Source organism: Lottia gigantea (assembly GCF_000327385.1).
Source record: "Lottia gigantea unplaced genomic scaffold LOTGIsca_19, whole genome shotgun sequence".
Classification (NCBI taxonomy): Eukaryota; Metazoa; Mollusca; class Gastropoda; family Lottiidae; genus Lottia; species Lottia gigantea.
In genome coordinates this window covers 3,585,939-3,609,465 of record NW_008708358.1, presented here as the reverse complement: position 1 = coordinate 3,609,465, position 23,527 = coordinate 3,585,939, and the positions used below count along the sequence as shown (strand labels likewise).

Below are 23,527 nucleotides of genomic sequence, written 5' to 3'. Positions count from 1 at the left end.
AGGGCACCTGCTTCTTGATACAATATTGCGAGACATTGTTTGATATCTCATATTCAGAATGTGATGTGAATCAGGTAACTGGCTCAGCCTTCTACTATTGACCATTGGGCATGGGGGTGAGGTTCTTGGAAACCCATTCTTCCAATCAGATTTAAGAGCTCCTGCTAAATAACAATTATGTATACTCTTTTTAGATACGGTTATATTTGTTATATTTCAGAATGTGGAGTGAGTCAGGTGACAGGTTCGGCCTCCTACTATCTATCTCTACTCCGTGGTCGAGTTGTAGGTGGGGAGAACGCCAAGGAATGCGAGTTCCCGTTCTTAGCTTATGTTAACGCTGGCGGCTCTCAGTGTGGTGGAACTATTATTGACAACCGACATATTGTTACTGCTGCTCATTGTATGGTGTAAGTATTCTTCACGCAGAGTCGTTTGTATGGGGGGTAGTGATACGGGGCATGACAAAACTGGAGAACCAATCCAATGGTACCTCAGTCTCCATTATAATCTTATAAGATTTCTATCGCAGTTTCGATGTTATTGCGTTATGTTTTAACCAATCAAAGCATGGCATACGGAGCCCGTCCCTCGATAACAATGATGATTGTGGGATAACAAAGCGGAAATATTTTGCTATGTTACTCTACTTGGGTTTCGCTATCTGGTACCTGTATGTTATATATCTGTATTATATTATAGGAGCGGTAATTCTATTCGACCAGCCTCGTCAATAACTATTGGTGTGGGATCATCATATAAGAATAATCTGAGAAACTACAGAGTTTCCAGGGTAACTGTTCATCCCAATTATCAACCAAATACATTCGGTAAATCTTTAAATATTCATCCAAATACATCGAAACGTTGTATAAAACTTAAACCAGTGGATTTTGCTCTGTAAAACTGTACCTATATATCTTGTAAAGGATCTACGGGCCGTAACCAATAGGAGAAACATGTTTAACTTTAACCAATTTTCTTGTTGAAATAGAAGCTCATGATATTTTGTTTCATGTTTCCTTTTTTGTACCAATGTTTACAAACTGTACATCTTTATCCAAAAGCCCATAAAGCAAGGCTCAATCTGACTTGTAAGTGTTTAGGGTATTTGCAATAAAATTTTTCCTGTCCTGTATTTCAGACTACGATGTAGCAGTTTTGACCCTCTCCAGTTCTCTGACCAGAAGTCGATGTATCCAACCCGCCTGTCTACCAACTCCCAGCCTCCAGCTTCGAACTGATACTAAATGTATGGTCGTAGGATGGGGATTAACACAATGTAAGTAGTTAAAATGGACTCTGGTGCTTATTGAGTTGTTATAGTAACAATCATTCTTACTAGCAAAAAAATACCAGCTCTGTCCCATGGCGGGAAAACTCTCAACAGTGCAAAACACCATATTTCAGCGAAGCAGTAAGTGATTATTATTATGGAACACCTGATTCCGCTATACGGTAGGCATTGGAGAGTTCAACTGAAAGTGTTTATTGGGTATACCTATTATTACATTATGTCCGTTAATGGAAGTACAAAATTAAGCTACCCTTTCCCAGGCAGTATTGCAAAAAAAAAAGGTTTTCAGAAAACATTTTCCTTTCCATTCTTATCAGGCCCGTCGCCAGACTGGAATGTTCGGAAGGCAAGTAATATATCCGGAGGGAAATTGGAGTGTTTAGTTTCACTGATGATATTGGTCGGCTGGTAGAATTTTTTTTCCGTTTTTTGTGTGCCCCAGCCGCCTTACCCCCATACAATTGTTTTTAATGATAAAAGCCTACTGTTATTGCCCATGTTACAGATCCCGGTGGCTATTCACCTAATAATGCCCAGAAAGCTATGGTACCAATCGTCAGTATGAGCCAATGTAAACAATCATATGGTTCAAATACCATCAACGATCTAAAGATATGCGCTGGATACCTCAGTGGTGATAAAGATGCCTGTAAGGTAAGTAGTGATAGTAGAAGAGACGGGGAGTCTGTAGCACAGTCGGTAAGAACGTTGGAATGTTACGTGACATCATTTGATTGGTTATGATGAGCGTATGGTCATTCGACGGATATTTTAACAGTAAAGTAGCCGAACATCCAGTCATATTCAATTTTCACGGTGGTATAGATTTATTATCAAAGCCGTCAGTGAGTGTATGTTATCTTGTCTGGTAAGCTATCTTTACGAAGGGTTACTGCATGTGTTTATGTAATTTTATTTCAGGGTGACTCCGGTGGACCCTTGTTATGTGCTGAAGGTTCGTCCTGGACTTTGGCGGGTATTGTTTCTTTTGGTAATGGTTGTGCCAAGCCCTATTATCCAGGCGTATATTCTTACGTACCAAACCTAAAAACATGGATAGACTCGATTACAAGGTCACAATGATTAAAACTTCAAACACAAATCCAAACCACTTTTAATGTCTTCAAATAGAAGAGCTGTATTGAAACATTGTTCCGGTCCATGACGTCATCAAATGTGATTCCGGTGATTTGCTAAAAATGTATTTTGACGTGTTGATGACGTCCTCATTACAAATTAATGACGTCATGGTGTGACGTTGTAGATGTGTGGCTATTTATAGTTTGAACAAGGTTACAATTTACCTCTTACACAAGTTATATTTGTAAATAGTGAAAAGTTTGTATTTTTTTAAGATAGTCTCCATCTATTTTTCTACCGTTTTCTGAGTAGCCTGTTTTATTCTTTGTTATCTTCTGTTAGAAAATCTGTTGTAATTTCGTTGTGATCTTTGTAATAAAACGTTTCGCATCTGAAATAGTGCAGTTCTTCCCTCATTGTGGGTGGGGCACGATTCAAGTCAATACCATGAACACTTTTTCTATTTGACTAAAATGATTTTTTTAACAGTAACAGTGAAAAAAAGCCCCATGTGACCACCGTAAACTCCAAATGCCATACCCAGTTGACAAAACCAGCCGTAGAGTGCGATCAAGAGATCCGGGATGGCACGCATTCCCTGCCACTGACGATACCCATCTACTGTACGAAGGATTAACACAGAACTCTGGAGGATATCCAAAAACCATTAAGTAACTTGTACTAAAGCATAAACACAAAAAATTATCGAGTAATAGTTGACCTGGACAATATCACTATACGTGATGTAAACAATAGACTATAACACTGTATCTGATAGTTTCACCTAGTATACTATAGAGAAATATGTCGATCTTACTGTCGTTAGATGATTTAAGATTTCAAACAGAAATGATGCACACGCCAACATGTTCAACATTGGTACTAAATCAAAACAGCTCGAACGCAATAGGGCGATGTGGTGACAAACCCAGTCATGAATAGTACAGTGTTTCTGATTGGAGTTTTCGTCTCCATATTGATCATTAGGCGAATAGAGATAGTTTACACCAAGTAATTACCAAGAGATGCAGTAATACACTTCTGTCTTAAAATATTAAGAAATCCCCACATTGGGCGGGAAAGAGGATGTTCCGTGTCCATAGATATGTCATTATATTCCATAAGGAGAAGTAGTCGGTATAGCGACTAATGAAGCTACTCACTAGATCTGAATCTAAAACTTCAAGAAAGACTTTAACTTAGAGTGGAAAGGTGTGAGGGACTGAACGTGATTTTAGTTGATCTCAGGTACAGGGTGAAGTCATCAAAGGTAATCTTTAAATAAGCCATTGGTTTATCAATAGAATTTAGTTTATTTCCTTTAACATAAACAACTGATCTGGGAGGATCTTTCATTATAGTATCAAGTCATTAAGAGGAACAAGTCAATTAGATCAGTTGGTAAAGTGTGGATTTAAGAACAATTTTTCGTGAAGTCGGGGCAATTGTAAAAGGAGGGAGTCGTAACTGCACCATCCATAGTGACTTTTCACAAGTTATTCATGTGATCAAAGAGAGAAGCTTAGAATTTGTAAAAGCTGGAAAACTTACATCTCAATAAGCCAGTGAAGGACCTCTTTCGGAATCGTCCCTGCGGATAATCTTTGATAATTATTTGAACGGAAAAAATAGAACAAGCAGTATGTGGATGTTGTCTATAGTAGTCATCACTGGATTATCTGCCTTGGTCTACGCTCAGCAATTCCCTCCATTCCCGCAGACGATAGCACAACCTTTCGCTCAGCAACAAATCGTTCAGCAACTGAACGCTCAGCAACAGTTTCAATCGTTTCCATGGCAATTTTCAGGTAAGTGTCAGTTTCGATTCCTGAATTTCGTGTAAAAGTAGATCACTGTTATTGGTTGTTAACCAATCTTGATGAACCTGATTTATGTAAAGAACCGCGAGAAAATCTCTAGGAAAATCTTAAAAATACTTTAGGAATTGACAAGAAATTACTGAACCGACTGACTTGAAAGAGCCGGATCTTCATGATAATGTCTACATTCAATTTTAGAATGTTCAACACAGTTTGGTGGACGATGTTCAAGTTTTTGTTACACTGGAGAACAGCCAGCTCATCCTTATTTCTGTTTTTATGGCATGGCTCAATGCTGTATTCCAGTAGCCAAGAGTAAGTACCAGGGGACATGCTCCAAGTCTTCCGTTTCTATATTTAGTTGGTGGCAAAAAAAAAGCTTCTTTAAGCCACTTAATGATACAAGATGTATTTGAAGTCGTTTTCAGATTAGCAGAAGATGTTATTGATATACATCGATATACCACAATTCCATACATAATATCAATGCATTGGATTTTTGTTTGCATGTTCAACATTTTAAAGGAGTACTACCTCTAATAATGGACAAACAAATTTAAATAATAGTTACCCAATTACATAGATTTTACTGGTTTTACAGGTTGTAGCAGTGTTGGCGGTACATGTCGACTATCTTGTGGTGCTGATACACCCTCGACAGATACAACAGTGGTCTGTAATGGTCAACAGTATTGTTGTATGCCTAATAACAACACTTCAACTACACCGTCAACGACAACTGGGTCAGTTTCACAACGACAAGGGGGTAAGCTCTTCATTCGTGAAGTCAGGGATAGCATTCTTTCCAGATAACAAAACAAAATAACATTGCGAGCATGATCCTTACATATGAGGCAAGATGCCGTATGTCATTCTGTAGCATCTGCCTGGTTATTTTGCTGATATCCTCATATCGTCAAGGTCCAAAATTGTAGTTTTAAAACTTCTTCTGCATCGTATCCTTTACAAAAGACCTTGTCATTTAAAGTCTACTGCAGTAATACCATCCTGTAGCATCTATTCAGTGAGGTGGCTCATACCTTGTCGTTTGAAAGGTACAGGTAGAGTTTATATCGTATTTTGGACCCCCTTTTGGTTATCATGTATGTTGTAGATTCATCATGGTAATTTCTTGTTTCTATTTCAGCTTGTGGAGCAGCAACACCGCTTAACAATGTTCAGCCTCGTATCCTGAATGGTTATACTGGCCGACAGTGTGAATGGCCCTGGATGGTATCATTTCGACATCCTACTAAAGGCTTGTTCTGTTCCGGAGTACTCGTTAATAATGATACTGTTTTGACGTCTGGTCGCTGCGTTGTCAAGTGAGTTACTTCCCTTAGTTTTTCCCGCCAAACTCTACATATGGCCTTTGTTTGGAACTTACCATCGACACGTGGTAGCATGGTAGCGCCGATTTGGAAGGAATCACGTCTTCCTTCCAACCCTTCACAACGAAAGCAACACACTGTGATCTCATCTTTGTCAGCCAGATATTACATTTTTGTGTTGGTTTAGCGTAACAGTTCTTGTTCGCATTGAACAGAACTACGAATTGAGAATAGCTAGAGCACCCGGCATCACGTGTACATATCAGAGCATTGTCCAAAGATGTATTGGCAGCTTATGGAAGCCTATTTTGAATAAATATTCACCTTTCGTTGAACTCTTGGTTATATATTCCAATGCTGTATTGTAAGCTTTTTTATTTTGAATACCTATTTTCAGCGCTCCTCTACAAGAGATCAAAGTCCATGCTGGAGATTTTATCACCAGTAGACCTGATTTCCAGGAATCTGTGTATTCTGTAAATAGTATTGATATAATGGAGGGTTATAACTTCCAGGTCAAAGGTAAATTAAGTACTCTACTTCTGACTTATGGCCAGTTGCTTGTGCTAGCTTATCGCCATCATACTTAAGTTTCAAAAGTGGAAAGTGACGAACAATTCTGATTTTTTTTTTTTAATTGCGACCACATTTACGTAAGCATATGGTATATTTTCATTACATTAACGAACACAGCCTGTGAGCACCAGGTCTTGCCCCATACGAAACTCAAGGTGCATTTCCATGCCAACCACTCATACCTGCATCATTGCCACCAGTTAACATGAATTTGCTGGATATTTCAAGTTTGTTCAGCTGTGGTAGCTAGATTTTATTTTCCAACTCTTATGGTCTGAATTTCAGGTAAAAATCTAGCTGCTGTAAAACTAGCATCACCTATAGTGTTTGACCAGTGTAAGAGACCAGTTTGTTTGGTTGATAAATCCATACCTCTAAAACCCAGTACTAAATGTTACATAGCTGGCTTCGGCGCGACAGAATGTAAGTAAATCCATTCATTCAATAATGTGGTTACAAAATAGATGTAGTCTTTTATTTGAGGGGGGAGGGGATGGTCATTTGACCGGACAGGCCCAGAGTCAGGCATACACAGTCTCGGTCCAACCCGCTGAACCTTTATTATCATTACATTCGTAAATGCCACCTTTTGTGAGCTACCCTTTAAAAATTCAGTGGCTCCTACTCATAAAGCCTACCCCATCTAACGATCCGAAGAAATACCATTGATCTGAAAAGCGGTTTATAACTTTATTCAAGATGGGCAACCACCAGCACTTCAAGCAGCAGATGTAACTCTACTGGACAGGAATACCTGTCAGACATATATTGCCATGGCAACGGGTGAAACATTGCCCTCAGATGTCGTCTGTACCAACACTCAGCTTGATAATACAGATGCCTGTCCCGTAAGTTGAGTTATTCTTTAGCTTGGCGCCCACTTTACCAATATATATATATATATATATGTGTTATCTTGTAATAAGGAGGCTCGATAGCACCATTAACCAACTCCCAACTTGATAATACAGATACTTGCCCCGTTCAGTTTTCCTTTAGCTCGACAACCACACAGCACAACCATTTTCAAAACTTTATCATCAACGGGATCAATAGCAGGAAAATGAGATCTACCAACTCCCAACTTGACAATACAGACTATTCCAGTTTTGGGCAGATCTAATTGGTTCATGCATTCCACTGAAACTAAGAGTTTCATTACTTGGCTATCACAAAGTTATTATCAGCTTTTGATTTACATAAATTGGATAAAATCGATGCTTTTAGTGGCGCAGATATACACTTAAAGATTCGAAAAATCACTTTACGATCCCTTTATAATTCTATTTTCAGGGCGATGACGGTGGGATGTTGGTTTGTCCTGATGTAAACAATCGATGGTCTCTTGTTGGTATTATCACCTACTATTCCTGTAGCCGCCTACCAACATTATACACTGATATATCTACCTATTCTGATTGGATATTACAACGATTGTAGATTACAATTATAGTCGTTCAAAAATATCAATGTAAATACAGCTCAGTTCCTACCATCTGTATCTCTTTTTGGAAGTACATCTTCCTTCCAATTCCCCTGCAATTAAAATATACCTTGAAAATTAAAAAATTTCGTCACTTCCGGGGCGTTATTAACATGCACATGTAGTTTTTATCCAGTGGATGACGTCATCAAAATCAAAATATGTAGTCACTTCCACGTACAATCATTCATCAGCATGTCAGGTGATGTTTCTCAATACTTTGGGCAGAGGGTTTGTCATTATAAAACGGACATGCATTAAATAATTATAAAAGCCCTTTTAAAATGACAATACAATACAATGGACGATCTATATCCCGGTATATTTTCAAAAGAAATTTTTAGACAGAAACACAAACCAGAAATACATGATAAGCCGGCTGGTCCTATTGTTCTGTGACGTCACATGTATCAAAGTAAATTTAGCAGTGGGTGGCTAGATACTTGAAGTAATGTTTCGTTTACAAATGTAAACAATTCCAGGTTTTTAATTTACTTAGCATTTACACATTTTTACTGAAGGAAATGGGCGTTAACCAATGTCAGTGGTGAAATAACAATGCATGTTTGGTAGTCATTTTAAAAACATTCGGACCTCTAATGCGCATTGTAATCATGTATACCACTGGTAGCCATGGTTATCTAACTTGGTCTCTTCTAAAAATATTAGTAATTGGACACGTCAAACACCAAATCTTTATCCCAAACCAGGCAGTACAGAGATCACAGTAGGCCAACATTTGCAGTTTTCGGCTCATAAACTATTCAAGTTAAAGGGAGGTAATTTCTCAATTAAAATGAAAATTAAATTTAAGCTACTTCAAGGGAAGCAACTCTTAACCAAAATTGTTTATGTCTCTTGATATTCAGTAGATTGAATGTCTTAGCTCAGAAAATTCCTGTCTCTGGCTCAAAGCGTTTTTTGAACAAAAGATAAGAAACTGTTTTCGTTCCCAAACTGACCAACGTCTGATTGAGGAACACCCTATGATGTATTGTGTAGTATATGTGGCTCGAATAACAATACATTAGAAACTATTTCCGATCACAAACTGACCCTAACATCCGATTGAGTAATACCCTTTGATGCATGCATCTCATTGTGCAGCGCATGGATGTCTTATCTCAAAATATCAATATCGGGTTCGAAAAAATTAGAAACTTTTTTCGTTCACAAACTGACTCTGATATTTGATTGAGGAACGCCCTTTGATGTATCTATCTAATTGTGCAGTATGTGAGACCCTGGCTCCGAGGGGTTTAATGCATGCTATTGTTTAATGATCAAACCCAATCTTACTCTTTCCTCATTAAACTGTGAAACCGGCACAGAATTAACCTCGAGTTTACTATCTTCTTTGTTATCTCCCTTGGGAAATTCAAATGTCAATAAAAACGTTCTTTCTACACAAATATTTAAATCGCTCTTTTAATTTATTGTATTTACTGTTGTATTCATACGCCATATATACATTTTTATTGACGTCAATAGAGTTTCCTTGGACTTCCGTGTTTCTAACTGAGCATGTAGATCTGTAATCATCTTCACAATATCAAGCTATTACGAACTTATACCAAGACTACAATAGTCACCTTTCTTGTATCTAGGAAGTTTGTTATGAATCGATTGGATTGGATTGTGCGCTACGGAAACAACCATTCAGCTTCGGCAGAAAGTACGTGAACACAAATTTATAATGATTACAGCCTTCGTGAGGGCCGATGAGGGCTTTGATTGGCTATTTTGCGTACAATCCAACCATATTGCTGCATTCCATAATACAAGAATTGTGACTATTGCAGTCAAGTACGAAGTTCGTAATAGCTTGACATTGTGAAGATGGCCTGTATTAAATTTCTCAATTCTGTACACAAAGATTCAAATCGTTCTTTTTATTCTTTTATATACTACGTTATTCATTTTTTTCGCGTTTTTATTGAGTATACACAGCTAGATAACATTTGTCATTTCTGAAGCTTTTTGTCAATAATTCGTATCAAACAAAAGTAATATCTCATCCTACAATGCTTATAAAGCCATCTATTTTCAAAATGACCGTGACTAAGACCGTGACTAAGACTGTGACTAAGGTACAAGCGGAAATAACCAAAGGGAACACGAAAACCTTCGCCTACTCCATAGCACTTCCTTAGTCTCTTGATACAAAAAGAGTAAAATACCAAAAGAGCACAAAAACCATCGCCTACTCTATAGCGATACCCAAACGCTCTTTATAAAGATCTACTCAGAACTATACATAAACGAACAAAGTGAGTGAAACGACAAAAAGATGAAAGTTTGTACCCTATTCTTAAGAATAATTAAAGATAATTTTAGCACTCGCGTAATACGTAAGTCAATATTTTGATCACGTTTTTTCATTAACGGCCACTCTCCCTTTTTTGGTTTCTTTATTTCGTTCTTTTGTGTCCCAGTGGACAATACACTATATTCAAAATCCGGTTGTTTTTTTCCCAGGACGAATTAGTTATTAGTCGTGATAAGTCATTCTCGATGTATATACATAGCAAAACAACATGAAAGTTGATCAGGGGTGATAATAATAATAATAATAATAATAATGATAATAATAATATTTAATCATCATCATCATCATTATCATCATCATCTTCGTCGTATCTACTGTGTATTTATTCTTGTCAACCAGGAACTGTTCACTATAATATTCTCATCCTCAATAATATGACAAAGACATTCTTTACATTTTAAAATAAAAGTCAGCATGTTCATTTTTATTTAACTTCTCTTTAATATATGTAAATATTCTTCAGAAATATTAGAAATGTACGAAAATCGAATAATTAGGAAGCTCTTTTCCTATTTCCACAGATGTCCTTTCTATATATGGCAAATTCTCAAAAAAGAGTTTCGTCTTTTTAACTTTCAAACGCGGATAATTCTGGACACACATGGATTTGAAGCCTAAAGTTGCGAAGATGAGCTGATTACACAATTACTGATTGGCTTAGCTAAATAAATTCCAGTTTCTGAGACGGAGGTATGATTGGTCAAAAAAAAATGGCCCATCTGTCCTTTTAAATATTAACTAAATAAGGCACAGTTGGAATGAAGTCTGCTTATATCTATAATGATATTCTGCCTGTTTTCGTTTGGCTGGTGGATCTGGTCAATTTATCAGAAAATATTTCGTCCAAAAATAATAAAAAAAAATTCTGAATTATATTTATTCCAGTATGAAAATATTCTGTATTAAATTCACCCAATTAATTATGATAACTATACTGTATTCCGGCATGTCACATGAACATAGTATCACAATTATTAACAGCATCTTTGAAAGGGGGTGGCTATAAACCCACATACACGTTTTAAAAACAGCATCTATGCTTTCAATGGAAAATTTCATTCAATTTGGAAATTTATATCATCATTCTTCCAGTGTTTATTTTACATGACAAATCGCTCAATTGATGACAGGTAATGAAGAAAGGGCGATGGGCGGAGGAAAGATTACGATGGGAGAAAACCGGTAGCTTATAAGATTGAATAAGCTACATTTTTATAACGTGAACGTTTAGGATTGGGTTGGTAGATTTTTGATATTGGACACGTTGATTGATTTTAGGTATGTTTCTTTTGATTTTTACTATTGTCATATCATGATTTGAATATTTCAAATATATTTAAAAAATTATACCGCTTATAAGCTGACTTTCGGAAGGCTTTCATAATTGTTTCAAAATGTTTGTTACGCTTCTACGGATTTTGGATGGAATGTCTCATGAAATTTCAGGATTTAATTCCCATCTCCGTTTAATACTGTCCTATCATGATAGAGAGAAATGTCAGATATAATATTTTATTTTAAAATTATTATTTTTCATATAAAAAATGGAACAATCGTTAATTAAATACAAAAACATAATAAAACTCTTCTCATTAAATAAAATTTGTGATTTCGAGATAAGAATTTTTTTAAAGACAATATTTTAATATTATATATTTGTTGTTCTATTTATCTATCACTGTGTATTCTTGGTAAAGATTCTGGTATTTAAATTGAAACATTGCTAAAATTAAGGAAGGAGTAGTCTATCAATAATATTGTTTATTTTGATATATTTTAAAATAGAAAACTGCTGTTCACTGGTGATCTAACACAGTTGCGTATTGGGGTAAGACAGGGATATCTTCTATGACAGTTCATATTCATAATGATTTTCATTGACTGCCATATTGTAGAAAAAGACAGATTACAATATCGTACAAATTGGACTCTGAAATATATCTGTTGTCAATTGGTGATGGGAAAGGAAAACGAATACTTTTGTTTGATTACAATATATTGACGATGTTTCTTGTCAGACTTTTTGAGGGGTCCGAAGCTAATAATTTTTAGAATTGTACTTTGTAGAAACGATAGCAATTGGCAAAACCACACCCAGTAACGGACGATGATTTCAATGACGAAGGGGTGTCGCGTTGTGAATTATAGAATGCACTAGTCATGGTTTGGGGGTTCAAGGGAGAATTTTCTTATGTAGGAAGCTTGCGAATATATCTAAAGCAATTTTAGCAGTGGAAGTAAATTAAAGTTTTCATTTTATATGGCCCGAAGGGGGATGGGGTGCATGGCCCAAAAATACTGCCTAAATACGCAACTGACCATACTATTTGTAGAGAAATTTGAATTTCAAGCAGTTCATTGCAACTCTCAGATATCTTTCGATAGTATTAGTCCAATATAGATTCGATGCTCGTTTAACCGATTTCTTCATACAAACGAATTAAAGAGGCCAAATCTTCAAATAATAAATTTAACAAGAGGACAAGTATATATATATATAATACCCTTTGATGTATCAGAAACCAGTTTTAGTATTACTGTCCCAGTTATTCATGGTGCTCGGGCTACTGTTCCCTATTTCAGAGCAAACATTTCTCAATGGAATTTGAAGTAGGTTCGTATGTAACGAATTATTAGTTGTGACAACCAAAATTATCATATAAAGGGGTTGTAAAAAGGTTTTCTCGATTGTTTGTGTTTCGTGGTCATTTATGGCTTCTGTTTTCATCACTCCATATTTAATTTTCATTTTCATTTTTCTTGAAAGATTCAATCAAAAAAATAAAATAACAATTCAGCTCTGCTGTTAAAGATTTAGTTCAAGGACATGCCGCCCTCTTTGGCACACTTGATGCCATCGGCAATTTTTTAATCATTTTTTTTTCTCATTCCACAATTTGAATCTCTTAAAACAATGGAATGATAAAAAAACAGAAACGAAATAATGATAATAATAACGATTGGTAGTCATTCTGGGCTAATTGCACTCTTTTGCAACCTGTTGAAAAATTGAACAATAAACAGCAAATAATCGTTAAGGAAAATGACAGATTTGACACAATTTTCGGGTTTGGGCATACGACAGGCAAACATTAAAAAATGTTCTGAAATTTTGAATCAACATGGACTTGTCACTGATGAATAGATTCGCCATCTTGTCAATGTTGTTAAAACTAATCTTGTTATTTTAAAGCTAATTCAGGGCGGCCATTTTTCTGATTTTTATTTGAATTTGAAAATTGTTACGGCTCTTACAAGTTGGGTTTATTTTATAATTTCCACGGGTGCATTTGTCATGTGTACATCACATTCCACTTTTGGGCGAGTCGGAACAAGTGAGCAAGTTGACAACTGGTGCCGTAATAATTTATTTTATCAAACGATTGCGCTATTGATATTTGTAGTGTCTTTAGGCGACATATGTTAGTATGTGCTAGTAAAAAAATTGTTGTAATAAAATCCTGATCCTGATCAAAGCAGGAAAGGACTTCCAATATCAAAATTTTGGCCAGAACGGCAAAATATTTACCCAAAATCAGTGACAAAGATTTACCCTAAATCCATAATCGGAAGAAATACAAAATACAGCTATAATTACAAGGGAATAATAATGTCGAACTATAGTTATTAAAGAAGATAAGTACAATATATTATGAGTAATATAAGCTAGGAGTATTTGCATGCCCTGATATACATAGAAATTAGAAGAATGCTCAGCTGAATTGAAGTATAACGTTCGTCAATAGTATACCTAGTCAACGTTCATCTCTTTTCTTCAACTTAAAGGCCGATGTTTGCTTTTCTTTGATGAATGTCTATTTTACTCGAGTCCACTTGTGTTTTCATCCACCATAGCGCTGGTAAAACTGTGTGTAAGACAGGATTTACAACTGTACAGTACAATAACGACCTATAACAATCCAATCTGGTCAAGGATGTCGTTTTGTATCGGACTAAGAGACTCTGTGACGGGCTAAGGAGACAGGTTTTAAGGGTGTGATCATTTTTTTGTCAAGTTTGTCCGATTTGTGAGAAAAACTGGTTTTTTGTGTGTTTCGTGCTTTGGTATATAGGATATTAATTTGCTCTGTTATTTTTACAGACGAAATGTATGTGCATTGAAGAAGAATTTGTGAAAGTTCCAAGACATCTGTGATAAATTTAAACTTTGTGTACCACATCAGTGTTCAAAAACTACTAAAAGAGACCCACAATTCAAAATGGCGGAATTATTCCAGACGTGTTTTATATTTACGGTAGTATTATGGTTTAACGTCCTATCAACTTCATCAGCTGCTTATAATTTTAATTGTAAGTATACCATATGTTTATTTCGATTTTTTTTTGTCATTGCATCATCATTAATCCTTTTTATTCATTCATTCATCTTTCGATCGATCGATCGCTCGTTCGTCTGTTCGTTCGTTCGTTCGTTTGTTCGTTAAGTCGATCGTACGTTCTATCTGTGCTCCATTCATTCATGCATTCACATAATGTCCAATATATACCGAAAGAAAAGGTTCAGAACCAAGAATCATATTTGACTGCAAATACATTCTTGACTTATTGACTTCACTGCAATTGTCAAAGATTAATCGATACGAAAACCAGCTAGCATCAGGATCCCCGAACAATTTCTTTTATCATTCTTATAAAATCATGTCTAAGGGATTTGCTTAAGGACCATTCGTATAAATTTCCAAGGCCCATCCGGTAGACCAGATCATCAGATCCGGAAGGTGCTATCGTTGTACAATAGCAATTTTTTTTCTTGTTTCCAAATTTTCGGTCTTCGTCAGATACATAAGAGGGTGCAAATATTTAGAACCTATAAGGATATACAATATCAATTCACCCTATACCCAATTTTATCCATTTCACTTTTAAAAATAAAATTTCAAACGAGTTGTTCGTATACGATTTAAAAAAAAATACACGCCGACAGATTTAATGAAAGTCTGTCTTCTTAATTTCAACTATATCAAAAATACCACTTTGACATCATTTTAAAAGATTTGTCGTCAATATTTAGAAACGATGAATTATTCAAGAGAAAATTTGGATGACTTTGATAACTATCATATAACATCTACATGTATGTCTTGTCTATTTATAAACACAACAGGTGCGTGATCAGGGCGTCTAGAGGTATAAAGGTATTCTGCCAGAGAAAATTTAAGACCAGACTTGACCACCTTGGTATCGTCTGTATATAAATACCCCTAGAGGTGTAGGGGTATGCCTACTCTTCCAGACGATAGTCACATCACTGTAATATCTCTGTTGTGTAGGCCTCGTCCAGGTATAAACACAATAGCTATGTGGTCAGGGCCTCTAGAGGTGTAGGGCTATGCCTTTTCTTTCTAGAGAAGTCGTTATCAACTATCGTGCTAAATCTAGGCATCTTCTGGTATAAACACAACAGATGGGTGTCCAGGAACTCAACCTGAGGATAATGGGGCGCTTTGTAAACTAGGCATAGTTTCAGAACTATAACCAAAATTATTCTTTTAAGTAAGACTAGATTCTTTAACATTAGTAGGATTTTTGTGGGAAGAGGGGTAATGCAATCGATCAACGATCCTGAAAGTGTTATAGAAAGAAAAAAAGGTTGAAAACCTCTGCTCTAGGGGTATTCTTACCCCCACAGTAAAACATTTTCGTGTACCATCACAACAGCTAATTGAGAGAGGATTGTAGAGAATAATTCAGCATTTCTAAATATTGACGACAAGTCTTTTAAAATGATTACGAAAATATATAGTATTCCAAGTGATCGTTTTACTTTTTTTGTGAAAAAGACCGGGAAGTGCTCCGACAATATTATATATGTTTGATAAGATTTGAACGACATTTAGAAGTGGAGAGTAGATAAAACAAAAAACACAAGGGGTATATTATGGTATAACGTTATGTGCCTTGTTATTAGAGAAGTGAGTTATACCATAATATAACCCCTTGTATTTTTTGTTATATCTATATGTGTTTGGTTTTTACAAATATATGACGAGGTCCTTATTCAAAGTATAACAGGAAGGGTTGGCCAGTTTTAATCCAAGAAACTTCAGTGCGACGTCACCGTTTTCCACTCTTCAAATAATATAAAATAATACACAAAATATTACCTTTGTATCTTTTATAGTTTTTTCTACAAAATACACAATTACCAACAGGATAAACGCTTCTAATACAATACAAAATTTTATTGATAATACAAATGACAACTCATCCTTGCATTTCTTCCTGAAAGCACGTATTGGCCCCGTATTTCCTTTTGTTACAGTCATATTTAACTCATCCTTGCATTTCTTCCTGAAAGCACGTATTGGCCCCGTATTTCCTTTTGTTACAGTCATATTTATATTCTGGCGAGTAAATACTGTAATAGGTAACGGTTTAAAGTCCACGGTTCACCAGTTGCGGGGTCAATCGAACGTTAGTCTCCGAAACGGAAAACTAAGCTAATCAGTTATGGTAATGGAGATTTGAGCCTTGCTAAAAATGTAAATTCATAATTATCCGTCTTTAAAAGTTAAAACAAACGACTCGTCTTTTTACAAGATTTTTTTTTTGAATATCCGTTGATAAAGTCACATATATACAGTAGACTCAATCGTCCTTCCCACTTTGTCTTAGGACAGCTGACGACAGATGTCTGGGTGTCAGAAACTGTATTAAAAAGACGTTCAACTTCCGATTTTCAGAGAAAAGATGAGCGTGTGAACGGAATAACTAAAAGGTTAGATTGAGGTACTTTTGAAGAAATTGTGCAATTTTCGTATAAAGGGACAGATTCGCCATTTTTTTTTGGGGGGGGGGGGTGATTTGAGTCTTGAACATATGTAAATAGTAGCAGAAATGTATGAAAATCGAATGATTCCTTCAAATATACCTCAAATATTTATATATGTTTTTTCTATATATGGCCGAGTAACATGTAGAGACGAGTCGTCATTTTAACTCTCAAACGCGTATAATTCTTGACACACATGGATTTGAAGACTCAAATTTCGACGGTGAGCTGTGAACACTTTTACTGATTAGCTTAGCTTCAATTACATTTTTTGAGACTAAGGTACGATTGGCCGTACGGATGGTGATTGTGCCCCTTTAAAATCTGGAAATTTTTAAAATACGTTTGTTTATCAGGAAAAAACCTGAATCAGCTTGTAGCATCTTGAACAAAATTCTTCAAAGAAAGATGAGGACCTTTATTGTACTATTATAAGTTAAATGTATTTACTCTGAGTTCTAAAGACACTCGTAGAATAAATATATAAGTAAAATATTTGATATAAGATATGTACATAATGATTATGATATAGTGTCATTGTAGTAATTCGACAAAAAATCGTAAAAATCCGGCAATGAGCACGTGTTTAAACTTTCCGTTTTGTCTCATTAAGTTTGCTTGTGCAACGAAATAGGGGATTTCATAAAAAAAAAACTTTGTTATGAGTTCATCACTTAAACAGGTTGTATAGTTGACAACCCAGGCTCAGGTGGTGTCTGGTGCATTTGTACTGATATCACAATCGACATATATTTCAAAGTCCAACGTTCAATGACAGGGTTGAGTTAGTATATTTAGCTGTAAGAGATATGTTGTCCAAAACGATTGAACAAAACAATAAATATCAGCTGATAGACGTTTCAGTTATCCGTAAAACTTTTCATAATTGAAATCTGACATCTAATATCTCTACAATTCAACAAAATCGTATTGCGAAAGTTTTTCTAACTGATATTGTATTTTTGAAATAACAATGGAATCTAATGACAGTAATCTTGTCAGCGCCCTCCCCCCCCCCCCCCCCCCCCCCCGTCAAACCCGACCTCCCTTTTCTATTTTTTGAAAAATATGTCCAAACTTCAACTCTTTCGCTGATATTTTTGAGAAAAGAAAATAGATGTGTCCCAATTTTAAACATAGTATTAGAAAAAAACTCCTGGCATGACGTTGTGAAAGTTTTAAGTAGTCTAATAGTTTCTAATGTTAGTTACATAAGAATTAACACCTGGATGTGCTAATTGTTTATTTATCTGAAGAACAATAGTTAGGTCAAATCACGCAAATATCACTTGGAGTCAAAAGTCAACAAGTTCGTGTCAATACAGTAGGAAGTTAATTTCAGATCAGTGGGTCAATAGCCGTACTATTAGTTTCACTAGGATCGTAAAGAGGTTTCAAGCTTGGACCATATATGGCTTCATTTCGCATCATTCTGTTTTGTAGTCAGAATTCCGTAGTTCCAATCATTATAGAAATGCTTCATGTATATGACGTCACTATCGCAGAAGTTGCTAATAATAGCTTAGACTCTTTAGATTTAGCTACGTCATAGAAATCTGTATAAGCAAGAGAATTCCGCCAATCAAAAACCTCGTCCAAGGTATGTCAAAATCGGGAGTAAATGTAGTATAGTAGTGGACTAATCCAAAGAGAACTACCATCAGGTGTTTTGAAAGAGTAAGCATGGTCATGCACACGACACCCGCCACTACTATAACGATCAAAACCATGAGATCAATTCATGCCTGACCAAACAAATCAGCCAAAATGCAAGAAGCAGATATATTGTATTTATCAAGGAGTTCTCCATAACAACCAAAATTTACAATAAAATGAAGTTTTACGCCTTGAGAGTATTTGATTATAACAGATATATCATGACATATTGGAGTTTTACGCCCTGTCAATATTTGACCTTGCAAAGAAATGATTTATGTAAGAAACTAATTAGCATTCACGTCATTGTGAAAAGGTTTATATCGAGTTACAACCATTGTATCGAGAACTTAGACCACTATTTCATTATTTACCCTCCAAAAACCGTCGTCTTTTCTCTGTCAACTTTACATTCTTTTGGTTAAATCTCGGCTAAATACCACCACAATATATTACATACGTCACTAAATGTCTTCTTTTAAACCCAGATCAACTTTCTTTTAAAGCTGTGATTAATTCACCGTTTATAAATGACGTAATCAAATTGATTTATTAAAGTGCTTGTAAAAAGGAATGAAAATTTGAATGATACAAATTGTTGCTATCAGTGTTCCCATACACATAAAAATTTAGAAAACCTCTTTACAATCCCTTCAAGAGCCTATTTCAATCATTTTATCCCATATTTCAGGGTGCTATTTTATAATCCCATATTCCAGGGTACTATTTTTATAATCCTATATTCCAGGGTACTATTTTATAATCCCATATTTCAGGGTACTATTTTATAATCCCATATTCCAGGGTACTATTTTTATAATCCCATATTTCAGGGTACTATTTTATAATCCCATATTTCAGGGTACTATTTTATAATCCCATATTTCAGGGTGCTATTTTATAATCCCATATTTCAGGGTACTATTTTATAATCCTATATTCCAGGGTACTATTTTATAATCCCATATTTCAGGGTACTATTTTATAATCCCATATTTCAGGGTACTATTTTATAATCCCATATTTCAGGGTACTATTTTATAATCCTATATTTCAGGGTTCTATTTTATAATCCTATATTTCAGGGTGCTATTTTATAATCCTATATTTCAGGGTACTATTTTATAATCCCATATTTCAGGGTGCTATTTTATAATCCTATATTTCAGGGTGCTATTTTATAATCCTATATTTCAGGGTACTATTTCATAATCCCATATTTCAGGGTGCTATTTTATAATCCCATATTTCAGGGTGCTATTTTATAATCCTATATTTCAGGGTACTATTTCATAATCCCATATTTCAGGGTGCTATTTTATAATCCCATATTTCAGGGTGCTATTTTATAATCCCATATTTCAGGGTGCTATTTTACAATCCCATATTTCAGGGTGCTATTTTATAATCCCATATTTCAGGGTGCTACTTTTTCAATGGTGACTGTTTAGTTCGATGTCCAAATAACAGGCAGCCATTGGGCACATATTCCAACTTCGCTATTAAAAATATGTTATGTGGTAACAGCGGCTGGTGCTGCCCAAGGAGTTACTACGTACCGCCACCTGGAAGAATGGCAGGGGACAAAACAACAACTACAACCTCAACAACTACTACTACCACTACGACTACGGCAGCGCCAACCACTACTACTACAACGGAACCCACCACCACTCTACCGCCATCGACAACGCGGTATCTCTCAGCGCCAGGTCAGTCCAAAATGATATTTACTATTTCTTACAGCGATCGTAATGTGACACCTTAAATCTAAGAATTGCAGTAATCTGAAAAGATAATTTAACTAAAATAAAAACAAATCTTAAATCGAAAAAAATAAATTATTCATTAATTCTAACGAGTTTAATGTCCACTTTTAGACCTTTATCTTGAAAACTTTGACGAAATCCAGATTTAAAACCCATGTAAGTGATTGTCCAATCCGATGACCTGACCTAAGACGAAATCCAGAATCCACGAAAAACATAAATCTGATTGGATAATAAAACTAGATTTGAAACCGATATTAGTGATTGACCAATTAGATTACAGGAAAACATCAGTTTATGTAACAGTTTGTTAGAATAAGGCCCCAGATTGAAGGCTTTAGTAGTTCCTTCCCGTATTTTACTGTAAAGCAATTATTTAGACGAATAAGTGCCTTAGAGTATGCGTCATTCAAGACACCTGATACCACTTTATGAAATACTAACTCACTTATGCTTGATATTCTGCCGCATATGAATATTACATTTGCTGCTACCATTGTTTTGCGAAAGTGTTGCTATGGATTTCGGGTTTCGTTTTGCGGTTCGGATCTTTAGGTTTATGTATTTATCTTCATATGAAAGAATCCTTAGCTGCTTCTAATGTCTTGCCAAGGTGTTGCTTTGAACTTGGGCATTTATTATAACTTCTCTTTTAAATTTCTTTTGTTATTTAGGTTGCGGTGTTCGTGGTCCGTCGACAAAGATTATAGGAGGTATTCAAGCCCAGTATTGCGAGTTTCAGTATATGGCCTATATTCATCTGGAGGGTAGTCCGTGTGGGGGCGCTATAATAGATGATAGACATATCATAACAGCGGCACATTGTCTGTGGTAAGTCACAGTTTCTTTCCTTTTCTTTTCTTATTTTCAGAAGTATGTCGTCTCTAGGATTCTTCCATAGTCTCCTTCTAATGGCGTTATTTTATAATGAAAACGTGTCATTTAGAACCCAGCATGTGTTTTTTGAGGTTTCATATCCCACAATTCCTCAATGTTATCAAGAAACGGATCCGATATGAGTACAGATATCCCGGCAAAGACCAGTTTCAAGAGATTTGGCCACGGAACAGCTGGTAGACATATTCCTTGTGGACCAAAGTTTTTATACCTTTGAAAAAACTAATCTGGCCTTTTTCTTCCAGGGATTTAAATGGACATCAACCGGAAGTAGTTATAGGCGAATACAACAGATCTCGCTTTGAGCCTAACTTTGAATTTAAAACTACAAATTATAGAAAAGTTCCGCATGGTGCCTATAACTCCAGAACTTATGGTATGGTTTGTTACTTTTATTTCCAGTCGACCCAGCTGAAAATGGGTACAAATAATCCGAGATAGATCAATTCTAAGAGGTTCGACCATGGACCAATCGGAAGGAGGGATCCTTTGTGATCTTAAGTCGTTATCCTTGTAAAATATCTACAAAAAGATCAATGTCAAGTGGTTTGGCCAAGGACCAGCTAGGAGAAAGGATCCTTAACTGTGAAATTGAGCTGTAATCCTTTAAATATTGTTGTCTCTTTCTTATACATCTTTAAATTATTTTGTATTTTTAGAAAATGATATAGCCATAATTAAGTTAAGGGAACCAATAGATTTCAGTCAGTTTCGATGTTTACGACCGATCTGCAGACCAGATAAAAATTTAAAATTCCCTGTAAATACGTTATGTACAGTCACAGGATGGGGTGTTACTGCAGCTTTTTATGATGGTGAGTTAAATTATTTCTTTGAAGTCCTTATCAGCAACAGCTTTCTCGCCTTTTTCCTCACTTTCTCGACTTTGTCCTCGCCTTTTTCTTCGCCTTTCTCACCCTTTTCCTCGCTTTGTCGTCTCTCGACTTCTCGTGGTAATATGGCCGCAGCCGGCTTCCCCATCTTCCCTTTCAGCTTCTTCATAATGTTAAGCGAGCAAGTGTCAAATTCACTGAGCCACCGAAGGAGAAGCTACGTGATGAGAAGGAAAGGAGAGAACAGACGATAATACTGCTTAAAGGGTCCGTCTTTACAGTGTCCTGCTATTACGAACTCCGTCAAATACCTTGACATCAATGAGCACTTTTCTGGTATCAAGGAATCTTTTTGCTTGTATTGTACACTGGAGAATATAACAACACAGAGCTGTGTGTGTCACTTTCAGTTGTCGTCTGTCATTGTACACGCCATTTCTTTTACTTTGCTTATTTTGAACAAGAAATGTGATTGGCTATTATATGACAAGGGGTGTGACTTATCTGAACACTTTAAACGGAAGTAAGTTTTCGCTCTCTTATAAAAAAAAGTGCAGAAAAGGTCCAACAAGTCAATACCGAGATCACCATATCTGACGATCTAGATTTAAATAGATGTAACAGGGGTATCGGGAACCCTAGCAGCGAAGTGTCAACAACACCCAAGGAAAGTTTTGGGTTTTTTTCGCAAAAGAAAAAGTGACAAGCGTACTTTAAGTGATACGATGTTGAAATGGCGACAGTACCAGCCAACCTCGATAGAGGGAAACCAATTAATGCGTTTATTTAAACAACCAGTTTCTTCTCAAAATATCAGTATTAAGCCTTACTCAACTTGAAACGCCCAGAATCTTTTGTGCCTTGTTCAACATTGGGGTCAACTAATACAAACCATTTTAACATTCTCACAAAACAGGTGCACATTTTTCTGCATTCGGCAACTTCCGACAGTTTCCGTATAGCTGAGTCAGAGAGAATTAAAAAAATTGGACGTTGAGCATAATAATTCTCGCTAATTTGTGTACCAATTAAATTTTTAATTAGATGGAGAATGTACGAACCCAAAATTCTAGATCCGCGAATTGACGAGGTAGGCCTACGGTGCGGTAAACGGGGTGGGGTTATTGATACAAAAAAACAGAAGAAGTGAATTCACGGTAAGGAAAAGATTCGCTGCTACAATCATCTATTGTATGGATAATCCCGCACGGTACTTCGATTATTCCCAGATTAATATGGGTGTTTATAGCTACAGAGAACTGTACTTGACACAATTGCATGTTTCTGTGTTCAGATTGCCTTTCACATCGACCCCTTAAACAAACAGAATGTCCAGTGAGTAAATTTGTTTGATTCTTGAAAGTGGCTCGGATAAATAGCCCTTACGACGATTAAATTGATCTACTTATGAAACTGGGAGACAACAAACTGAAAGATCCAGTGGCATGTCAACACACCCGAAAATAAATGAAAGGATTGGGACTTCTTCTCCATGTTTTTGCTGTTGAAAACAACGATGACACACCATTTACTCTTTAGCCTAGGGGATTACTTTTATATATGCTTTCTAGTACCCCTTCCAGAATCTTTGATCGATTGCATTTTCCGTCCTAATGCGGGTTTCTAATCAGCAAATATTTATCGTGGAGTTGCGGCCCCTCCG

General features: G+C 35.9%; 3 protein-coding genes across 3 annotated transcripts; all 3 read left to right on the top strand.

Annotated features, from left to right (window-relative positions):
- Positions 1-279: 279 nt before the first annotated feature.
- On the top strand, positions 280-2,374 carry LOTGIDRAFT_66705 (hypothetical protein; the record flags this gene model as incomplete). The annotated part of the gene is made up of 5 exons (XM_009052618.1): positions 280-410; positions 706-830; positions 1,145-1,282; positions 1,803-1,951; positions 2,219-2,374. Coding segments are annotated over 5 exons (699 nt in total), but the record flags the coding sequence as incomplete, so codon positions are not given.
- Positions 2,375-4,019: 1,645 nt separating this feature from the next.
- Positions 4,020-7,544, top strand: LOTGIDRAFT_159258 (hypothetical protein; the record flags this gene model as incomplete). Its single annotated transcript, XM_009052886.1, has 8 exons — positions 4,020-4,185; positions 4,396-4,512; positions 4,799-4,963; positions 5,345-5,522; positions 5,926-6,050; positions 6,390-6,527; positions 6,804-6,952; positions 7,398-7,544. 8 exons carry the CDS (start codon positions 4,020-4,022, stop codon positions 7,542-7,544), a joined length of 1,185 nt encoding a protein of 394 aa, XP_009051134.1.
- A 6,592-nt stretch (positions 7,545-14,136) lies between these two features.
- LOTGIDRAFT_159257 (hypothetical protein) lies at positions 14,137-23,217 on the top strand (the record flags this gene model as incomplete). Its single annotated transcript, XM_009052885.1, has 6 exons — positions 14,137-14,227; positions 19,787-20,077; positions 20,809-20,965; positions 21,277-21,407; positions 21,691-21,846; positions 23,159-23,217. The coding sequence occupies 6 exons, from the start codon at positions 14,137-14,139 to the stop codon at positions 23,215-23,217; spliced, it is 885 nt and encodes a 294-aa protein (XP_009051133.1).
- Between the last annotated feature and the right edge of the window lie 310 nt (positions 23,218-23,527).